The sequence below is a fragment of the Mirounga leonina genome, unplaced genomic scaffold, assembly GCF_011800145.1.
Source record: "Mirounga leonina isolate KUSES-001 unplaced genomic scaffold, KU_Mleo_1.0 Mir_125, whole genome shotgun sequence".
NCBI classification, from domain to species: Eukaryota; Metazoa; Chordata; class Mammalia; order Carnivora; family Phocidae; genus Mirounga; species Mirounga leonina.
In genome coordinates, this window is record NW_023270305.1 from 15,811,754 (window position 1) to 15,834,127 (window position 22,374).

The 22,374-nt window shown below is 37.6% G+C and overlaps 1 protein-coding gene across 1 annotated transcript; it reads right to left on the reverse strand.

Moving 5' to 3' along the window:
- Positions 1–7,692: 7,692 nt before the first annotated feature.
- On the reverse strand, positions 7,693–21,620 carry TRMT61B (tRNA methyltransferase 61B). The gene is made up of 8 exons (XM_035000532.1): positions 21,604–21,620; positions 19,990–21,013; positions 17,431–17,533; positions 13,864–14,054; positions 9,410–9,501; positions 8,724–8,950; positions 7,945–8,022; positions 7,693–7,862 (listed from the first exon to the last, which is right to left on the reverse strand). The coding sequence occupies exons 1-8, from the start codon at positions 21,618–21,620 to the stop codon at positions 7,819–7,821; spliced, it is 1,776 nt and encodes a 591-aa protein (XP_034856423.1). The 3' UTR covers positions 7,693–7,818.
- Between the last annotated feature and the right edge of the window lie 754 nt (positions 21,621–22,374).

Genomic DNA, 22,374 nt, shown 5'->3' on the forward strand with positions numbered 1-22,374 from the left:
TTGAAAACCTAACACACCATGGGTCTCAAGTATTTTAAAGTATTAAGTATTTGAAGACCCTGAATCATTTTCTTTGAAATGTTTCATTCAATAGAAGTTTCAAAAAGAAAATAAATTTGTACTCTTTATCAGTGATTAACTACTGGTTTTCTTCTATACACTTTTTAAAATTGAGATATAATTGATATATAATATTGTATTAGTTTTAGGTGTACAACATAATGATTTGATGTATTATGAAATGATTACCACAATAAGTCCATCACCACACATAGTTTATTTTTTTGTGATGGGAAGTTACAACATATACTCTTAGTAACCTTCAAATATGCAATACAGTATTGTAAACTATAGTCACCATGTTGCTCTTTGCATCCAAGATCGATTTATAACTGGAAATTTGTATCTTTTGACCACCTTCACCCATTTTGCCCAATGTGCATCCCCACCTCTGGCAAACAACAATCTGTTCTCTGTATCTGTGAGTTCATTTTTTTGTTTTGTTTTTAGATTCCACATATGAGATCACACAGTATTTTTCTTTTTCTGTCCAAAGTATTTCACTTAGCATAATGCCCTCAAGGTCATCCATGTTGTCACAGATGGCAGGACTTCCTTATTTTTTACGGCTGAATGATATTCCATTCCAATAATATGTGGCTGAATGTTAGTCTACACACACACACACACACACACACACACACACACACACACCCTACATTTTCTTTATCCATTCATCAGCGGATAAACACTTAGGTTGTTCCATGTTTTGACTATTGCTAAGTGCTACAACAAACAAGGGGGTGCAGATAACTTTTTGAGATAGTGATTTTTTCCCTTAGGATAGATACCCAGATATGGAATTGCTAGATCATATAGTTCTATTTTTAATTTTTTGAGGAACCTCTATACTGTTTTTCCATATTGGCTGTAGCAATTTACATTACCACCAAGAGTGTACATGGGTTCCCTTTTCTCCAAATCCTCACCAACACTTGTTATTTCTTATCTTTTTGATAATAGCCATTCTAATAAGTATGAAATATCTCACTGTGGTTTTGATTTGCAGTTCCCTGATAATTGGTGCTGTTGAATACCTTTTTGTGTAACTGTTGGCTATTTATATGTCTTCTTTGAAAAAATGTCAATTCATTTCCTCTGCCCATTTTTTAATTGGATTTTTTTTTCTTGAGTTGTAGGAGTTCTTTATATATTTTGGATATGAACCCCTTATCAGATACATGATTTGTAAATATTTTCTCCCATTCCATAGATTGCCTTTTCATTTTGCTGATGGTTTTCTTTGCTGTACAGAAGCTTTTTAATTTGATGTAATCCTACTGTTTATTTTTGCTTTGTTACCTTTGCTTTTGGTGTCAAATCCAAAAAACCATTGGCAAGATGAATGTCCTCCCATTTTGTTCTAGTTTTATGGTTTAGGTCTTTCTTACATTCAAGTCTTTAATCCATCGTGAGTTGACTTTTTGTACATAGTATAACATAGTGGTCTTCATTTCTTTTGCATGTGACTGTCCAGTTTTTACAATACCATTTATTGAAGAGACTGTTCCCACTTCTTGGTTCTTTTGTCATAAATTAATTAACCATATATGAGTTTATTTCTGGGCTCTCTATACTGTTCCATTTCTCTATGGGTCAGTTTTATGCAAATACCATCCTGTTTTGATCATTATAGTTCTGTAACACTATACACTTTTCTATCTTCTATTTTAAAAAAATTAGAAGTATACTATATCTAAGCCTGCTTTTTTTCACTTTATCATAAAGCATTTCCCCATGTCATTAGTCTTAGGAAACCTGATTTTTAATCATGACATGGTATAAGTATCATAATTTATTCGCACATTTCATTTTTGTTGGGATTTAAATGACTTGGAACAATGGTACCTTAATTAGAAAATAATCATGTGAACTGGAAATACTTTTAGTCAATCATACCATAATTTTCATTCAAATTATATTTATAAAGGTATCACTCTACTAGCAGTGATCCTTTTTACTTCTTATAAAGCCCTTCTTCCAGATTTTCACCCATGTAAGATAGAGGACTGACCGATTTCTTATGGTTCTTAAATTCTATAATGAGACCTGTATTATTTCAGAATATCACATATTTATTTTTGCTGTATCCTTATGAGATTAACAGTGGCTACTGAAGTTTTATTAAAAGAGAAACTAAACTCTTAAGACTCTTCAAGGTAGGAATCACATCTCAGTCATTGTTCCATTCCCTGGCCTTAGTAATCACTAAACAAATTTGACTGACAGTTTAGTCTCTTCCCTTGCAACACCTCCAAGCATAATTTTTATTGGTTCACTTTTATCTGAAGGTAAGTAGGATCTACCATAGGCTAAATTATAAAATAAAAATTGCCTTTTAGCATCCTTCTCCTCTATCCCAGCAATTTTTACCTGCACTCTTTGATTCTTGTAAGATTTACTAGATGTTTAAAATGTTCCAGGCAATATGTTAAACATTTTACATTGATAATCTCACTTAATGTCCACAGCCAGCCCTATGATAAATACTATTATCTCTACTTTGCAGATAAGGAGACTGAGGCTTAGAGAGGTTAAATCATTTGCCCAAAGTGGCGGAGCGACATTTGAACCCAGGTCTGTCTGACTCTAGACTACAGCCTGAATTCCTATTATGTTCTACTGCCCCCTTTGATGAAATCCTACCTTTGGTGGTGAAAATAAGCTGCCACATTAGTCTTTTCGTAGGCTACTAAGGACTGAGGAGGTGGTGAAAGTATTAAGAATCAAGTTCCTGATGAAAGATTGTATGGAGTGAATTGGGAGACAATTCTAGCCACAATTTGAACATATTTATAGAAAGCAGAACACAAGTAGTTATGGTTTACTGACTGGCGCCTGTAGATATCAAGAGTAGTAACACTGTATTTTAGGCTTTGATATCTCAACAGGAAAGCACAGTGCACCCAGGGAGGAAGGGGCTCTGCCAGTCAGTTTGCTTTGAAAAAACGAGCATGACTTTGAGGGATTGTGGATGAGAAGTGGAGCCCTTGACTTAAGGGAGTTGTAAATGGAACTGTGCTTTCATCCCATCCCTGGTTTAGGATATACACAGATCCTCTACAGGAAGGAACAAGTATTTATTCAATCCTCTTTTATTCAGAGTATTAAAGTTAAATGTAAAACCTTTTGTTTCAGGATGACAGAGGGTAGACAAAATAGAGAAAAACAACTGATCATACATACACTTGACCAGTAAACATATACATCCATTTTCCCTCAGTAGGCTTAATTGGAAGTGAGCTTATTAGGGGTGTGGGGACATTTAAGGGTAACACAATGTTATTCAGGAGCAGTGGTCCGTCTCTTACTGCCTCAGCAGCTGCTGATTGCCAGTAGTGACCTCTGCTAGCAAAATTTTCTTCCTTAAGTCCACATAAGGTGGTTGGAATCACTTAATGGCTTATGGTTGCAGAAAACTCAATTCATCATTCCTACAAGAGACACAAAGAGCTGATACTGTACTCCAGGCTTCTGTGCTAAAATATAGCAGTAGATGCTTATCAATGCTTCTATCTTCAGACACAAGCAAGCAACTTCTTGCTTTTCAGGTAAAAACCTGTTTTTCTACCTTTAAAAATTTCTTCTCAAAACATGTTCAGAAAACAAGTTTTACATAAACACGCTTATGACATTTATTAGGAACAAAATAGTTGTTATTTTGACAAGGTTGGGAGATAAAAGAGGCTTTTTTTTTTTAAGATTTTATTTATTTATTTGACAGAGAGAAAGTGAGAGAGCACAAGCAGGGGGAGCTGCAGAGAGAGGAGAGGCAGGCTCCCCGCTGAGTAGGGAGCCCTATGCGGGGCTCGATCCCAGGACCCTGGGGTCATGACCCAAGCCAAAGGCAGATGCTTAACTGACTAAGCCACCCAGGCGCCCCTACATAAGGCATTCTTTATGAATTTATGTACCTCACAATCACCAATCTTGTACCAGGCATATTACAAAGGTAGTCTCATTTAACGCTGACCACCCCCCTCAAGAAATCTTTAAGTGGCATCATGACACACATTTTAGTGACAAACTCAGAAAAGGCACAGTTTCAAGGTAAAACAACAGTAACAACAAAAACAGCAAGATAGGACCCAGTTCTGGGCACCTGGGTGGCTCAGTCGGTTAAGCGCCTGCCTTCGGCTCAGGTCATGATCCTGGAGTCCCGGGATCGAGTCCCGCATCGGGCTCCCTGCTCGGCGGGGAGTCTGCTTCTCCCTCTGACCCTCCCCCCTCTCATGCTCTCTGTCTCTCATTCTCTCTCTCTCAAATAAATAAAAATCTTAAAAAAAAAAAATTTTTTAAAAGATAGGACCCAGTTCTATCTGAATATATAGCCTATTTTTATACTAAATGACACTTTCTCTTTACCTTATGCTGTTTTAAGCCTTATGACACCTAAATTAATCTGAAACGTGAATATGCAGAGGACGCCTCAGATTTTAGAGTGAAGCCAAAGGAAAAAAGCAATATACCAAAACTTATTCCTGGATCACATAGGCAGGCATGGAACACTGCAACTGTTATATAATCTAAAACCAAATAATTTTTCCTCAAAAAAAAAAAATCCCTTTCTGAACTTATTTCAGTCACTACAACTGTTCTAGTCATGCAGGTTTAAAATCCTAATACTTAAGGCATAATGAGGGCTTATAAATTAATGATGTAATAGGGCAATGCTAATTATATGATCAACATTTGGGAACACAAAGATCCCAGAATTAATTTTGTAGGGTGAGAGACCTGTTGAAGACTTTTTAGAGGAAGTAATATATGAGCTGAGCATTGACTAAGTCCTGCTTTGCCTAGCAAAGGAAGGGAAAGGGCTCCTGATAAACAGAGAAAACTTTGAAAATACATAGCTTCATTCTCTATATATCCAATGAATCACCAGCTCATCTGGTTATTCCTTCACAATATTTTTTACATCTGCCCCTTTTCCTCACCTCATGGTTGTAGATTACTACCAATCAACTCATAAGGTATACTATGTGTCCTAATTCCTAATTCGCTTGTTTTTTCCTTCCTTTAAATACTCGTAGACTATAGACTTATAGACTAACTTTTAAAAAATACCTCCTTTTACATGACCATAGAATCTTCAGGCGTCCCCACTGCCTCTGAAGTACGGAGTTCAAACTCCAATTCTCCCACAGTCCATGAGCTATATTCCTAAATTTCTCCCTAGAACCAAGTCAACAGATAAAACAATACATGATCAAGTATAGGCTTATAGCCATCAGCACACTTTTACTGACCATTTACTGGGTGGAAACGGTAGGACCTCTGGAAGGTACTAGGAAGACAGTTGAGTCAGTCACAAATCTGGAGGAGTTTACAGTATGGTAGATGAAAGCCAGATGTGCATTTAGGAAGCTAATTTTAGAAAATCGCATCTGTCCCATAAGTAAGACTGTAAACATGCTTAATGTTCTAGTGGAGACATGGAGAAAGGGCTTAAGCTGAATTTTAACCATATAAATAAATGCTTATTTGCTTATGTAGTTTGGTTTTCAATTTAGCTTAATATTAGAATGGACACTGTTAAAGAAGTCTTGTTCAATTCAACATCTATTGAGCACAGTGTACTGAACAAAAACTAATTATTCTACATGAAATAGGAGTAGAATGGGGCATCTGGGTGGCTCAGTCGGTTAAGTGTCTGACTTGATCTCAGCTCAGGTCTTGATCTCAGGGTCATGAGTTCAGGCTTCACGTTGGGTCCCATGCCCAGCATGGAGCCTACTTAAAAAAAAAAAAAATAGGAGTAGAAGGTACAACTTCTCTTTGCTCTTAAGCCAGCCCCTTCTCCAAGTAGTACAATTAGAGCTTGCATTCAAAACAATACATGAAGGACAGAATTTTATTACTGGTTAAATAGAAGGCAGAAGAAAGGGAATTTTTTTTTTTTTTTTTATTAGAGAGAGAGAGCACAAGCAGGGGGAGCATGAGAGGGAGAAGCAGGCTCCCCACTGAGCAAGGAGCCCAATGCGGGGCTCAATCCCAGTACCCTGGGATCACACCCTGAGCCAAAGGCAGACACTTAACCTACGAAGCCACTCAGGCACCCAAAAAGGGGAGTATTTCTTGACAGAACTTAAAATGTACTTCAGAGCTTCTAGATATCTGGTAATGTTATGAAAACTATAAAGCCATTATTACTGTATGAGTGTTCGGATAGTTACCATTTAGAAATATGACACCAGAAGACTACTCTGCTTATGATTCAATCAGTTTCTGAAATGCAGAGTGATTTTTTTTCAAAACACAGATCTTAAACATGTTACCCGTCACTTCACTAAATCCTTCAGTGAGACCCCATTTTTCTTGGCGTGGACAAACTCCTTAAGAGATATACAAGATCCTGCATGGCCTGACCCCTACCTATTTTTCCAGTCTCTTTCACTCAACCCCAGCATCGCTGGCCTTTTTGTTCTCATTTTCCCTGCTATAATTAACTTGTACTTACCATTCAGGTCTCAGCTCAATTGTCACTTGCCCAGGTAATTACTTAACCAGAGCAAAATCCCTATTATAGTACTCTGTACTTCTTTGGAGCATTTATAACAATTTTAATTTTATATTTGTGTGATTACTTAATGTCTAGACTTTTTTTAGACTATAGTCTAAAAAAGCAGAGATTTCATGTTAAAATTTTCCACATAATGAAAAATATGTAAAATGTTATTTAGAATATATATATTATTTTAAATAGCTCTAGCCTAAGGGATAAACCCAGGAATAGCAGCATTTATCTTCCCAGGCACTACCCTTTAAAACCTATAAAACATCTATATTTAAACAATAACCTAACCACTCTTAAGTTTTTGTTTATCTGTAAAATATGGATAACCTTAAAGATGAGCTACACATAATAAATGAAAAAACTTTATAAAGTTCTTAAAACAATGTAGGGCACCTGGTAAATGCTAAATAACTGATGCCTATGAATAATAAACCCCTAATTAATTCTGATGTTCTTTCAAATGAGTTAAAATGATTCTGCGAAGGATAAAAGAGATTCAAGAATTGTTACATCTTTTGTTATAATTTTTTTTTTAAAGACTTTATTTATTTATTTGAGAGAGAGAAAGAGAGAGAGCGCACATGAGAGGGGGGAGGCCCCGAGGGGGGAGAAGCAGACTCCCTGCCGAGCAGGGAGCCCGATGTGGGACTCGATCCCAGGACTCCAGGATCATGCCCTGAGCTGAAGGCAGTCGCTTATCCAACTGAGCCACCCAGGCGCCCCCTTTTGTTATAATTTTTAAGATGGTTATATCATTATCAGTTTTCTTCCTATTATTTACTATAACCCAGATTACTTTTTAAGATAGATACAAGCCATTAAAATATGTACTTAAAATACACAGATACATAAAATTTATCTTAAAATGCATATTTTATTTTGGTAGCCAATGACCATCAATCAAAGAAAGAAAAGAAAACTAATTTTATGAAGAAAGACAAATCTATGGAGTGGTTTACAGGAAGTGAAGAATGAGATGGCTCAACTAAACCAACTTGGAATCATTAACTACAAAATGTCAAATTAACTACAAGACAAGTGTCAAATGGGACATTTAAACAGTTTTGAAATGTTACACATCTTCCTTTAGCTTTTGTTATTTTTCAAAATTGTATGTAAAAGTTATACGATTCATAGTAATAGCTAACAATTCCAACCTATGAAAGTAGTGATTCACAATATAAAGTTCTATTTTGGTACTTTTCCATCTTCTAATCAGTTGCTGTCATCTGAGGTACTCAGTTATGTGGTGGTTTAAACTTCCTCAGCTTGACAAGAAAAGCTAATTTAAGGAGACAAAAAAGTAAGGTCATTACAAAATTAGAAGCAAACAACATTTAATATGGCCTGAAAACATCACTCACCTGTATGACCAGTTTGCCAGTGTACAGGTCTAGCAATATAGGGAAATGATCCATATGGAAAATCAGAATGTGACTCTTCTGTTGTAGAACAAAATATATATTATAAGCTATATAAAATATTTTATAATTTGTTCATAAAAGTGTTAAAATACAAACTACTGCCCCTTTAAGTTTTTTCTCTCAAACATTTTTTTTTCAGCATTTGTTTTGGAGCTACTCTGCTAGTTATCTTACAGAAACAATTTGTCAAGGATTAAATGATAAACTTATATATGGTTTTATAACCAAATGGATAAGCCTATATATCATCAATCAATGGATATTTGAAAACTTGTTCATGGCCTAAATAATGACCATAATGATCATACAACAAGGACCTAAATTTAGCTGTTTGAGGAATTCCAGTAGCATCTTGGAAGTTGCTTTTTGGAATATTAGCTATTTGCATATCAGGTCCTATTAAATTCTTTCCCTTCAGTAATAATCACTGACCTAAATTAAAAACATCCTTTAATATAGTTAAGGTATTTCATACGCCGACCTCCTTGATACAAAAATATCAATTCTTCAAAGGTATCAGAATTTTACATAAAAGGCAAGAAAAGTCATTTTTCTGCCCCTTAGAGATTTTAATTTAACAGAATAAATACCACATTTCAATTTCTCTAGGGAAAAAGAACAAATCCCTCAGAAATAGTTTTATAATCATTGGTCAGTACACTCAGGAACCTATCCTCCATTTATTATTATAAACATGATGAAATAAAATCGAACCTCACCATGGTCATCCTCTTGAAACATCTCACCTTCAATTCTAATTTTCTTTTGAGAATGTAATTGTAAATCTGTGTTGATTTTAGGTTCTATTTTTTGAGCTAAAGTTCCATTTTTCTGTTTTGCGAGGCAAACCAACCAATCTCTGACAATGACTTCACTTATCTTTTCACATGAGAGAGCAAGTTCACAGATGCGAATTCCATCTAAAAGTTCAATAACCTGTGTGATACTTTTAGAAAAGTGAAAAAAAGTACTTTAAATTTCTATTACAATAATAACTTGATACTTATTTTAAGTTCACTATACCTCTTAACCCAAATTTAAATGCTATAGTTAAACCAAAGGGGAAATATAAACATGCAAGTTAGATCACATAACATGCAATTTCATAGACTACTAAGTAAAAAAAATATATATACAGAGACTATGATTTAACATTATTGTTCACATTACACTTTTAAAAACTTTTCTTCTAAATTGTAAGAAATATGCATCTTATTTTACCATTCAGGTAAAGGGTGATTTAAACAGCAATATAAATTAATTGGGACATACGTCGTTTCATAACAGTTTTACAAGATGACATATATACCTAATTCGGTTACAAAATGAACATTGTAGTCAACTACTTGAGACAAAACAAAAGTGTGTTTAAAATCACATTACAAAGAATAGACACATTACTCACTTCGCTAGATATACAGCACACACACCACCCTGTTTAAGATTTGGATATAAAACAGGCAAAGCAACTTGAGGATTCAACATGTCCAAAGCTACCTGTCAGGGGGAAAGCAAATCAGACTGAGTTTTGTTTAAACAAAGCACAGGTCTTCTTTCTTACTGCGGTAAAATGATACACCTTTGAAAAGGTGTATCTTCATTTTTTTAAACTCTAGTACTATTAGCTGTCATTTTGCTGTTCTCAAAAAGGCATATTTATTATTATACAATGTGTCACAATACTTGACTACATGAAAATCATAATGGCGTGTCTTGCACTTGACAATATCAATAATACAGGAACCTTTCTTCAGCTATATCTCATATACACATATATATATATACAAATGCATACGTATATATAAAAGTTTTAATGCTTTAGTTCAGATTTTGGCAGCAAATTCACATGATCTCAAATATGTATTTCTATGTGCAAAAGGTAAGTTATGAGTATTAATTTTAGAGATTCTAAAATGCAAGAATCCTGACTTAGTTCTTTATTCCTCATCCATTTGCAGAATACAGAACTGTACTCATAAAAGATGTCAAATGAATACAATGAGTAAATGAAATTTAAAAAACAAAGTCATTTACAACAAAACAAATATGGTCAAAATAGAAAACAAAGTGGCTTTTATTGATGAAGAACTCTGGAAAGCTAAGAGTAGTTGGCACATCAACATATTTACTAAATTAGAAATTATTCCATTATTTGTTTTTTTAAATAGTATTAATGGGTCATCATTCATTATTAATTCATTCACCAAATATTTATTGAGCACCTTCCATGTGCCAAGCATTTTGCTAAGTAGTAAGGATATATAACAGGAGCTTATATTCTATTTTGTTTCAAGGGACCATATATTCTAATAAAGGGACAGACATTAAACAAAAATCCAATAAATATGTAAGTCCGAGGAGGATAAGTGACATGATGAACTTCAGAATTATAAAGCAGACTATAAGGGGCAGAGAGCAATGGAAAGGAAGTGCTATTTTATATGTAGGCTGGTCAGTGGAGAGACCTGAAGAAAATGATTAAGCTTACCCTGTGGAAATACAGGGCGGAAGTGTGCTCCAGATGGACAGACAGCAAGTACAAATGCTCTGAGACTGTAAGACACTTGGTGAGTGTGAGAAGGCCGCTGTTGCAGTGGAGACAAAAGGGGGAAGACGCTAAGAGACGAACTGTGAGTGTACAATCAGGGGCATAAGTACATTCTGACTTATTCGTTCAATCTACACATAGAAAAGACTGGGAGAAGGCAAGGAAGGATGACGATGACTTGCAATAGTAAATAGCACTAGATATGATAACAAGTGGTATATATTTTGAAAAGATAGAGTCATTTAGAATTAGGATTGGTTGTGGATAGGAGAGTAAGAGGAGTCAGAATGAATCCAGTGTTTTTAGCCTATGCCACTGAAAGGACGGAGACGTCATTTTCTAGTAAGGAAAATGGTGAAGACTATGGGAAGGGCAGGCTTGGCAGAAATAATCAAGAATTCAGGTTTGGACAGGAGTTTAAAATGTCTATTCGATTCCAAGGAAAGATCTCAATGACTGAATCAAAGGGTCAACATGATAAATATAAATGGGCTTCTTCGGCTGTAGTTTGTCTATGTTACTGACAAGGACCAAAAATCAGATAACCAAGAAACTTGCCAATCCTCTTGAATACTCTATTTTCAATTAACATTTCCATTCATCCAGTCACTCAAACCAGAAACTTGTTGTTGAGAGTCATCATTTTCTTTACCTTGAATTCTCTTTTGAGAATCTGTGGGGTTTAGTTGTTTCCGTTTGGGTTAAAATTATCCAGCCCCACAAACCTACCTATTAAGTATTTCTCAAATTCATCCTGCTGCTAATGCCTTAGATCAGGACCTTATTATATCTTATGGTAACATTACAGTAGCTCTCTACATAGACTCACAGCCTTATTCTTCCACCAGAATTACTCTAAAATGGAAGAGTATACTTATCTTGATGAGTACTGACTAATACATGGAATTGCTGAATCACTATATTGTACACCTGAAATGAATCGCTGTACGTTAACTATACTGGAATTTAAAAAAAAATGAATTACTTTAAAATAGGAATCTGGACATTCTGCTCCCCGCTTAGGAACTCATCAGTAGTTCCCGTTATCTGTAAGAAAATGTCTCTATGCCCTAGCTTAATATACATACAAGTGTTCTTCATTATCTAGCCCCTTAAGACTGCATTTGCAGCTTCACCTCATGATACCCAATTTCTACAGCCATGGTGTTCAATGCTTCTGAGTCTTTCCAGTAATTGTTTGTCTATCTTCTAGACTGAAAGCTCCTTTAAATGTGTAATTCACTTTTGTCTTAGCATAGTACATGGCACATAGCAGGTCTTTAATAAATGCTTGTTGAATCAAGAAACAGTGGTTCAATAATTCAGAAAATGATGATAATCCCCCAGTTAATGAGTAAGGTACATTCCATGAAAGAGGTGACCTTTGATCTAAACTTTGAGGGGAAAATAGAATTTAAACAGGTAGAGAAAAGGAAAGAAATAATAATGATGAAAGTCATAGCTAATAATTCTTTAATGCTTACTATACACCAGGCACTGTTCTACGCACTTTATATTAAGTATCTTATTTAATCCTCAACAACTCTATGAAATATGAACTATTATTATCATTCCTGTTTAATATGTGAGAGAACTGAGGCACAGAAAGATTAAGTAACTTATCCAAGATCATCTTGGCTATTATGGGAGCCCAAGAGTGAACCAGGCTGAGTGGACGCCAAAACTTAGTTCCCTCTTCCCCTCTCCCTTTCTCTCCTCAGGTAATCACTGTCCTGAAGTTGGTAATGTTCCCAAATAATTTATACTGTCACAACATATGTATATAGTTATAAACAGTACATGGTACTGTTTTGTGTAGTTTTAAATTTTACCTATGTGTGGCCATTCCATACATATTCTTTTATAATGATTTTTTTCACTAAGCACCATGTCTTTGAGATTTACTGATGTAGATATAGTACATTTATTTCACTATGTTAAATAATACTATTTTTAGTATTCCATTGTGTCCATTCATCTTCTGATGGTTAGGCTTTTTAAAATTTGTTAAAAATATTTTACTAGACATTTTTTCCTCCTTTTGTTCTCTGTCTTTGTAGTTTAACACCTTATTTGTTCAATTTACCATCATTTTGGATGGCAGGAGTATGGCTCCTCCTCCTACATTTTCTCATACTGGCAATCATCTGACGCTATTACTCAAGAGAGTCCATCGAATAAATCTAGTAAGGAATATTCTTTCTTTTAGATCAGGGATGGTTCAACAGGTTTCTACAAAGCTTCAATGATATCATTAAAGTCCTTTGTTGTTTCATGATCATCAAGCAAACTTCTGATGACCAATTAACCTTCCAGGTATCTGTAACATTCTTATGGATGGCCTATGTAGAGAAACTCCTTTTTTCTGGCCCTTACTGAGGTGTAATATGCAAGCCAAACAAGGATGAGGAAAAAGAACTGTGGTCTTTGTGTCCAGGAATCTGAGTCACCAAAATCACAGATTTTATTAACATTAGAGATAGGAACCAGTCCTGATAAAAAAAATCTCTTTGAACTTCATTTTTCAACTAGTTTTCCTCAGAAAATGATAAAATAATCCAACTTTCCAACAGCCAATTAAAAAAAAGCAAAGATGGCCTAGACCTCAGTCTGTAGTGCCAAGCTATGAAATGATAATGGAATCATCAAGGATAAGCAACTTACACTAGAATTCTGAAACTCTGAAGCCGACTAATACCTCCATGTCCCACATTTCTACCATCACTGGTCACAGCCTAAAATATCCCCTCATCATCTATCCTTTTATCTTCATACTACTCTGTTTCTTCTCCCTAACTCAACCTCTCACTGTTCCTCCTCCTCACAAATCCATCCACTCCACTTTCTGGAGGTATGCTCATACTAAATGCCCCCAAACTCAGTATCTTTAATGAACACTCATCTACATCCTCATGTTAACTGTCTAAAGACGCCTCTTGCCTGTTCCCCGACAGATGAGGGCTATTCCCCCAAATCTCACAACATGAAGTCAGGCACTGGGATCAATATGCTCCCAAAGCTGCTCCTAAATTATTATTCCTTTATCCTAGAAATGCTGAGGTTCATGATGCTCAACTACTCCTCTTACTATCTGGTCATTACCCGACATTGATTAACAGCTTTGGCACCTGATTCAGTATGTCTCTCTGCTCTAAATCCTACATGATATTAAAGGAAAATATTCCTCCTACTCCTACAGATAGAAATGGGGCAAATAATGAAGAGTCTTTTCCATACAAAAGAAGTGTGATCCTTGTTTTCTATGTAGTCAGTATTAGATAATATCATAGGACCTACTTTAGAAAACTTACCGCATCAAATGTTAAAGTTTTTATGTCCTTAGTTGCTCCTAAAATATCCTTATGAATAAAATTCACATTGTCTGGCCACTCTTCTACATGACTCATTTTCCATGAATCACACCACTTTTTATAATTCTTCTTAGCCAATTCATGGTGGTCTTTTCGTATTTCAAAACTTATGACTCGTCCTTGTGATCCAACTTAATTTAAAAAAAAAAGAACTTATGATATTTCATTGTATTGTATCATTTCATAAAAGAATGTAAAGAATTATTCTGCAAAGGTATTACACTGATGTGAAAAAATAATTCAAATAGTTCAGGGTTAGAAAACTCTCTATCCCATCCCAGATCCTTAATCAATTTTCCTCTCCAGAGGCAACCATATTACCAGTTATTTACCCTTCACAAGATAGCTGGTGCCAACTGTCTTTCCCTGTCTTTAACACACACTAAAACATACAGGTATTATATATACTGTTCTATACTTTCCTTCTACTTACCAATGTTATTTCAGTGATTAATAATCTACTATATTCCTTTTAAGAGCTATTATGTTCCATTGTATGGCTATGCCATAGTTTATTTAAATCGTCATCTACTGATGAACATTTAGCTTGTTTCTAGTCTTATGCTATAACAATACTGCAATGAAAATTGTTGCCTAAACCTTTGTATCCATGAAAAGACAAAGTCCTCAAAATGAAATTACTAGCTCAAGAGGTATGTGAATTTTTTATTTTGAAAATTATTATCAAATTATCCTCCAAAAAAATAATACCAATTTACACTCTACCAACAATGTAGTAGAGTGCCTATTTCTCCATACTTTCTCCAACAAAGAGTTTTCAAATTTTTATCTGTGTCAATCTAAAAACTGAATAGAGGGGCAGCTGGGTGGTTCAGTTGGTTGAGTAACTGTCTTTGGCTCAGGTCATGATCCCGGGGTCCTGGGATCGCGTCCCACATGGGGCTCCCTGCTGAGCAGGGAGCCTGCTTCTCCCTCTCTCTCTCCCTCTGTGCTCTCTCTCTCAAATAAATAAATAAAATCTTTAAAAAAAATTAAAAAATAAAAACTGAATATAGTTTATCATTGTAGTTGTAATTTATATTTCTTTTGTAATGGATGAAGTTAGGCATTTCATATATTTAAAATATATTTCTATTTTTGTGTGTGTCTGAAGAACTTTTAAACTGCCTAGCATAGTAATAGTGCAGCTTCTGCAGAAGACTATTTGCATTTTAATTAAAGGCAATTAATTTTCCACCCACCTCTATTTGAGGTGATTTGGTATCATTTGGGAGTTGTCCTAGATCGGTAAGTCTATAGTTTACTAATGAAAAGTTTAAATTCTAGAATGTCTTTTGAAATATAACTCCAGCTGCAGTTCATCATGTTCTCAAGGGACAGAATTTAATGTTAACATTAGCATAAGCTAAACAATTGGAAAGTAAAATTATGGAGAAAAAATCCATCGCAAAGGTAAACAGCAATAATTTCTTGATCACTCATAGTTTGGGATTATTCATGCCATGACATGCCTCTGATACTACAGATACTAGAAATATGGGCACTCCTCCTCTCTCACAAATTTTTATAAATTCACTCTGTCAAATGCACTTAGGATTTAGTTACTAATTGCGAAGAAATTACTGCCTTTAACTACGTACAGAAAAGAATCAAAAAAAGATTTGAGGAGGCCAGCATGAATTTCCTGACCTAGCATAAACTGGATTATGTTTGTATGTGATGGCATTAGGTGAAAGAACAAAGGGTTTAAGTTTAATTCGGTATATTTTTATCTGTTTCTTTATAAAATCTACCCACATACACCTTAGGACAGCTCTAACAAAGTTTATCATTGAAAAAAGAATACACTAATAAAGAACATGAAAAGGCTGCAGTCACTGTTCAGCAGTCTATCATTCACTGAGGAAGGACAACTGCACAAGCATCCAGAACAGCCAAAGCAACCCTGACACTCTGAGGAATCAAACAGTCAACAGGAGCAATAATCAATTAAAATAACAGTAACCAGAAATCAAGTGATGGGAACATGAACAGATATTTATGTTTACTGTATACCTCTTGATTTTTGATCAGGTGCTACCCTCAAGCAGTACTTTTACCAACTGACAATTTTTAGAGACTTTGCAGCTGACCGCCCTCTACATTCTATATTCTCTCATATTGAGTATTCATCGGGAATTGTTATTAACAAAAAACATGTACACATATGAACCAAAAGACAAATACAAGAATGTTCAGAGCAGCACTATTCATAATATTCAACTCAAATGCCCACTGACAGAATGGATAAGCTGTAATTTTTTTTTTTTTTTAAAGATTTTATTTATTTATTTGAGACAGAGAGAATGAGAGACAGAGAGCATGAGAGGGAGGAGGGTCAGAGGGAGAAGCAGACTCCCTGCCGAGCAGGGAGCCCGATGCGGGACTAGATCCAGGGACTCCAGGATCATGACCTGAGCCGAAGGCAGTCGCTTAACCAACTGAGCCACCCAGGCACCCAAGCTGTAATTTGTTTACAAAATGGAGTAACTCTATAGCCACTAAAATGAAAGAACTGCTACATGCAATGGCTGACTCTCACAAACAGAATGTTGAAAAGGAGCCACATTCAAGAGTACATACTGTATGATTCCTTTTATACAAGGTTCAAAACAGGCAAAACTAATCAATGATGGTAAAAGGCAGAACAGTGGTTACCTTTAGGGAGAATCGATTATGACGAAGAGGAAACATGAGGAAGTTTCTGTGATGCAGCAACATTCCATCTTGATCTGAGTGATAACTACTTGAGTATTAAAAATTCTTTGAGGGGGGCACCTGGGTAGCTCGTCGTTAAGCATCTGCCTTCGGCTCAGGTCATGATCCCAGGGTCCTGGGATCGAGTCCCACATCGGCTCCCTGCTCCGCGGGGAGCCTGCTTCTCCCTCTCCCACTCCCCCTGCTTGTGTTCCTGCTCTCACTGTCTCTGTCTCTGTCAAATAAATAAATAAAATCTTTAATAAATAAATAAATAAATAAATAAATAAAAATTCTTTGAGGGTCTACACACTTATGATCTGTGCACTATAGCTATGTTATGTCCCAATAAAAAGTTTAGTTTAAAAAAAAGGAAGAAGCCTTAAAACACATGGAGGGTGCAAGAGAAAGCACAGAAAATGGAGAGAGGGCTAGAGGGAGAATGATTAGAATAAGCGTACAAGGTGGAAAGAAAAATAGTTGCTTGCATTTGGTTTCATCACAAAGTTATGTGAATATTTTCTTTTCTTTTTTTTTAAGATTTTATTTATTTATTCATGAGACACAGAGAGACAGACAGAGAGAGTGAGAGAGAGGCTCCCCACAGAGCAGGGAGCCCAATGCGGGACTTGATCCCAGAACCCCGGGATCACAACCTGAGCTGAAGGCAGCCACTTAACCGACTGAGCCACCCAGGCGCCCTGTGAATATTTTCTAAGACATCTTTATCCACTTAACTTTCTGTTATTATGAAAGATTGAATATTTTCTTTGCCCATCTAAATTCAGCTCATTTCTCCCAATCTCTTACCTGCTTTGGATAAAAATAAGCTCATTCCACCAGAGCCTGAGCCAGCTTCCAAAACAGTATCACCTGGGTGGATATCCATCATCAACAGTATCATACTCATATCCTATGATTGAAGCATAGTATGGGTGACTCAGTGACCAATAAATATGTACTAAGCACAGACTCTTATCAAACACTATGTTGGACTTGGAAAGAAAGGAGTGAAAAAAAGAGTATTAAAATCTGGCCCGGCCTACCAAGAGTTGATATTTTACTTGATGAAATAAGAGATTCAAGAATCAACTAGCAAATAAAGCAGCACTTCAGCATAATACCAAAATTATAGACAATAAGTAGCAATAGGAGCTCAGAGAACGGAGATATCAGAAGAAGGCCCTAGCTTAAAGACACAGAGAGTTTAAGGAAACAATCACGAAGTAGAAAGAGTATTAAAGAAAACAGAGGTAGAATAAACACAGTTTGCTCATCTCAGAAGAAGAGAAAAAGAGAGCACTGAATGCCAGGCTAAAGCACTTGAACTTGACCTGGTCAGTAACTGGGGCATGTCACCAAGGTAATATAAATGGCATTTTATGAAGATTAATCTGACAGGGAAATGCAGAATATACTAGAGAAGAGAGAAATTAGAAGCAGTAAGACCAGTTAGGAAGTATTACATAATCTCTGCATGAAACGAAATGAACTTCTCATTTAGCATTAGGATACCAGAAATAGACAGGACCTATTTCACAAACGCTATAATTGAAGAATCGTTAACAGGAATATCATGGATGATAATAAGGGCTATTTATTGAAACTTTACCATGTGCCAGGCTTCTTTAAGTATGCAAATTGCTTTCATAATCTTATTAATCAAGATAATAATATGAGAAAAGTATCATCATCCCCGGGCACCTGGGTGGCTCAGTCGTTAAGCGTCTGCCTTCGGCTCAGGTCATGATCCCAGGGTCCTGGGGTCGAGTCCCACATTGGGCTCCCTGCTCGGCAGGAAGCCTACTTCTCCCTCTCCCACTCCCCCTGCTTGTGTTCCTGCTCTCGCTGTCTCTCTCTCTCTGTCAAATAAATAAATAAAATCTTTAAAAAAAAAAAAAAAAGGAAAGACAAAGTAAGAAAAAGACAAAATTTCCGTCAAGAGTTTACGATACCCCACTTGCTTAAAGCCTCCTAAAAGGTTTTCTTTGTCCCTTGGTAGACCCTTTAAAACATAAATTGGATTCCTACTTAGAACATTCCAATGGTACCCAATGTACATGGAATAACCACATCTCATACCACTTTCTCCCTCACCTAACTCACTCAAGCCATAATAGCATCTCTGCACTACTCTTCCCTTTGCAAGAACACTGGGCTCCTAGATCTCTGCACGGCTGGCTTTTCCTTACATTAGGTTTCTTATCAAACATACCTCTTTTGAGACCTTCCTTAACCATCTGACATAAAGCATTCTCCTCCCCCAGGTCACCCCAGCATGTCACTGTTAATCTATTTGTCTTCGTGGCACTTAGCACTACCTGAAATTATCCTATCCTTTCATTTACTTGTGTGTTCTCTGTCACTTCCTCTAGGATGTAACATCTAGGTTGAGAGCAAGGACTGGGGCTCATCACCTATAACAGTGCCTATAATAGTGCCCTGAATATAGAAGATAGGCAATTATTTGCTGAATAAATGACGAAGGACTCCTCATCTGGGGATAGGAGGAGTTGTTACAAAGGAACATTCTACTCAAGGACTGTGAATATGATTAAGAACTGAAATAAACCACTAGCAGTGGATGATTAGTATAAAGTTGTAACAAGAAACTAAGCAGTTGGGCGCCTGGGTGGCTCAGTTGGTTGAGCGACTGCCTTCGGCTCAGGTCATGATCCTGGAGTCCCTGGATCGAGTCCCGCATCGGGCTCCCTGCTCTGCGGGGGGTCTGCTTCTCCCTCTGACCCTCTCCCCTCTCATGTGCTCTCTGTCTCTCATTCTCTCTGTCTCAAATAAATAAATAAAAAATTAAAAAAAAAACAAGAAAAGAAACTAAGCAGTTAATTTATTATAAAGAATATTTCTCGTACGTTTAGTGTTAGCTGTTTTAATACAAAACACTATTTTTTCCCTAAAGAGAAAAGCACAGTAACATATCTATCATTGATAAAACATACCCCTAGTAACATGCTTTATTTAATTAAATGATGATTAAAATATCTCCATAATGGTACCAAAAGAGTTGAACATTCTCGAGTCCTGAACTTGCAAACTTAAGGGTTATGGGGAACAAATATAAGTACTTATTATGTGCCTGATTAGTTCACATAACTCTACATAGTAGGTCAATATTCTTTTCACTTTACAGATGAATGAACACTCTCAAATTAAAATGAAAAGGTGGCTGTTTCGTCCTAAAATTCGCAATCATAAAATATGTAAAAGTCACATCCATTATTTTTTGTTTTGTTTTTTAAGTCCGAGAACATAAAAACATCACACGGTCTGAGATGTGCTTTAAGTACATGAATCAGGACTGTAGTTCTGCTCTTTCTGGAACCAATACGCACCCAACTCCCACCGCATTACCTTAGGATACGTTATGGCAGGCCCTCTTTTCATCAGTAATACATAGTCTTCCAATGCCGGCCTCCTCAGCTTGAGGTGCTTACCCGAAGAACTCCTCAGTATCTGGCCGGGAAACTTTCCCACGATCTCGCTGAACGGGACAGTCCCCCAGCTACTATTCAAGTGTCCGGCGTTACTCAACCTAAATAATTTTTTAAATTGTGTTTCTCTCTTCCCAGTCTCAGCTAAGATCAGCTCCCCAACGCGAAAGGGCCCCTCCCTGGAAGCTGGCCAGGAAGAGGAGCCAGGAAGCTCTTCTACCTCGGTCACAGACTGGGCCAAGGAGCGAGGCACGGGACCCCTGGATCCCTGGTGGGCGGGACCGGGCTGGTCCTGGTCTCCGCTCGAGTCCTCGCGCTCTCGAGAGGGTGACTCCTCTTCTGGCGTCGGCAGTCTGAGGACTTCCAGTGACGAAAGACATCCGATCCCAGTGCCTCGGACGCGCAGAGGGAGAGATGGAGGCGACTCTGTGCTGGGGGCTTTGCTCCGTGACGCTTCGCGCCATCCCTCTCCGTCTCGTGCGTCTCTAGGCGAGGATTCGCAACACAGTGACCCGGCTGTCTGCAAGGGCTCTCGCCCAAGGCCCCGCAGGAACGAAGAAGTTCCGAGCCCTAGCCACCTCCTGAGGCGCCGCAGCCGTAGGAACACCAGACCTCGCCGCTGGGCTGACAGCATGGTGTCCAGCGCAGGCGCCGTCGCACACAAGTGACGTAGAGCCGGGCGAGACCCTCTCGCTGCCGCACCGACGAGTCTGCCTGGAGTATCCGCAGCTCTTTCGCAGGAAGAGCTCCGCAACTGCGCATGCGTCCAGAGGGCGGGGTGGTCTGCATTGGGGGCGCAAGGGCTACGGGGTGTCGCTGAGTAATTGTCCCAGGAGCGAGTCACACTCCCAGACAGGGGCACATTTTGCTCTTTGGAATGTTGGCAGAGTAAACAATTGGCCGCTGACAAATCTCCACCAGCCTCACCCCCCGGGGACAGGAGGCTTAAGAGAGACAAAGCCTGTCAAAGTGCTGTGTAAACTGAAGTCCCGTACCAGGGTCGGCTCGCTGGTCATCAGGAACACGAACGTCACGTGGTCACCCCCAAGATGTATGAGTTAAAAAGCCCAGAGATGCTTTTGACTGTCGCCGTTTGTATGGGTCACCCGCTGACCCGCGTTCCTTTCCAACTGGCTGCGAAGTTCTTCCCCCGCCGGCCCTATCAAGTCCCTTCCACTGGGCTCTGACTGCCTGTGTTCTTATTTAGCAGAATTGTTTCTAATAATTAAAATATAGCAGCTAATTATTTTACTACCCCTAAAACTAAATAGAATCATCTTTAAGGGGGAAAGGCCACCGGTAACACAGGGTTGTAGGGCAGAGGGGTATTGCAGGCTGAATTTAACCCCGTCAAAATTCAGGCACTCAAGTCCCAAACTCCAGTATCTCAGAATGTGACTGTTATGGGGAATAGGGTTAAAGAGGTAATTAAGTTAAAATGAAGTCATTAATGTGGGACCTAATTGACTATGAGTGGTGTCCTTATAAGAAAAGGAGATAGAACACAGGCACACAGGGAAGACCGGCTAAAGACAGGCAGCAGGTGTCCATCTACAAGCCGAGGAGAGAGGCCTCAGAAGAAACCACACCCGCGGACAACTTGATGTTGGACTTATATGCTCCAGAACTGTGAGAAAATAAATTTGTTGTGTGAGAAAGAAAAAAAAAAAGCTTATCTGTATTTTCTGATTCTTTTTTTTTATTGGATCTTTTTAAAAATCATTTATTCCAGGGGTGCGTGGGTGGCTCAGTGGGTGAAGCATCTGACTCTTGGTTTTGACTTAGGTTGTGATCTCAGGGTCTTGGGATTGAGCCCCTTGTCAATCTCCCTCTGCTCCCCTTCCCTCTCCCTCTGCTCCTCCCCCTGCTATCTCTCTCTCTTTATAAAATAAATAAATACAATATTTTTTTTTAAAGATTTTATTTATTTATTTGACAGAGAAAGACACAGCGAGAGAGGGAACACAAACGGGGAGTGGGAGAGGGAGAAGCAGACTCCCCGCCGAGCAGGGAGCCGAATGCGGGACTCGATCCCGGGACTCCAGGATCATGACCTGAGCCGAAGGCAGTCGCTTAACCAACTGAGCCACCCAGGCGCCCCAATATTTTTTTAAAAAGTCATTTATTCTGGGATTTGGAACAACACCCCAAAAGAATTAAAAATAAATTTATTTAACCCTAAAAACAAAACAAAACCAGAAAAAGGTTATCTTTGGAGTCCAAAGTCCTAACTTGACATTAAATATCACTAACCTGTTTAATATTAATTCACTTGGCAAAAGTGTATTGAGGGTTTGACAATACC

Bases quoted from the DNA above. Each gene is read 5' to 3' on its own strand.
- TRMT61B (XM_035000532.1), bottom strand. The intron at 17,534-19,989 runs GTAATGCGGTGG...CTTCAATCATAG, and splicing joins CTGCCATAACGTATCCTAAG to GATATGAGTATGATACTGTT. The intron at 7,863-7,944 runs GTGAGTGATGTT...TCCTTAAATTAG, and splicing joins CTGGCAAACTGGTCATACAG to CTTTTCTTGTCAAGCTGAGG.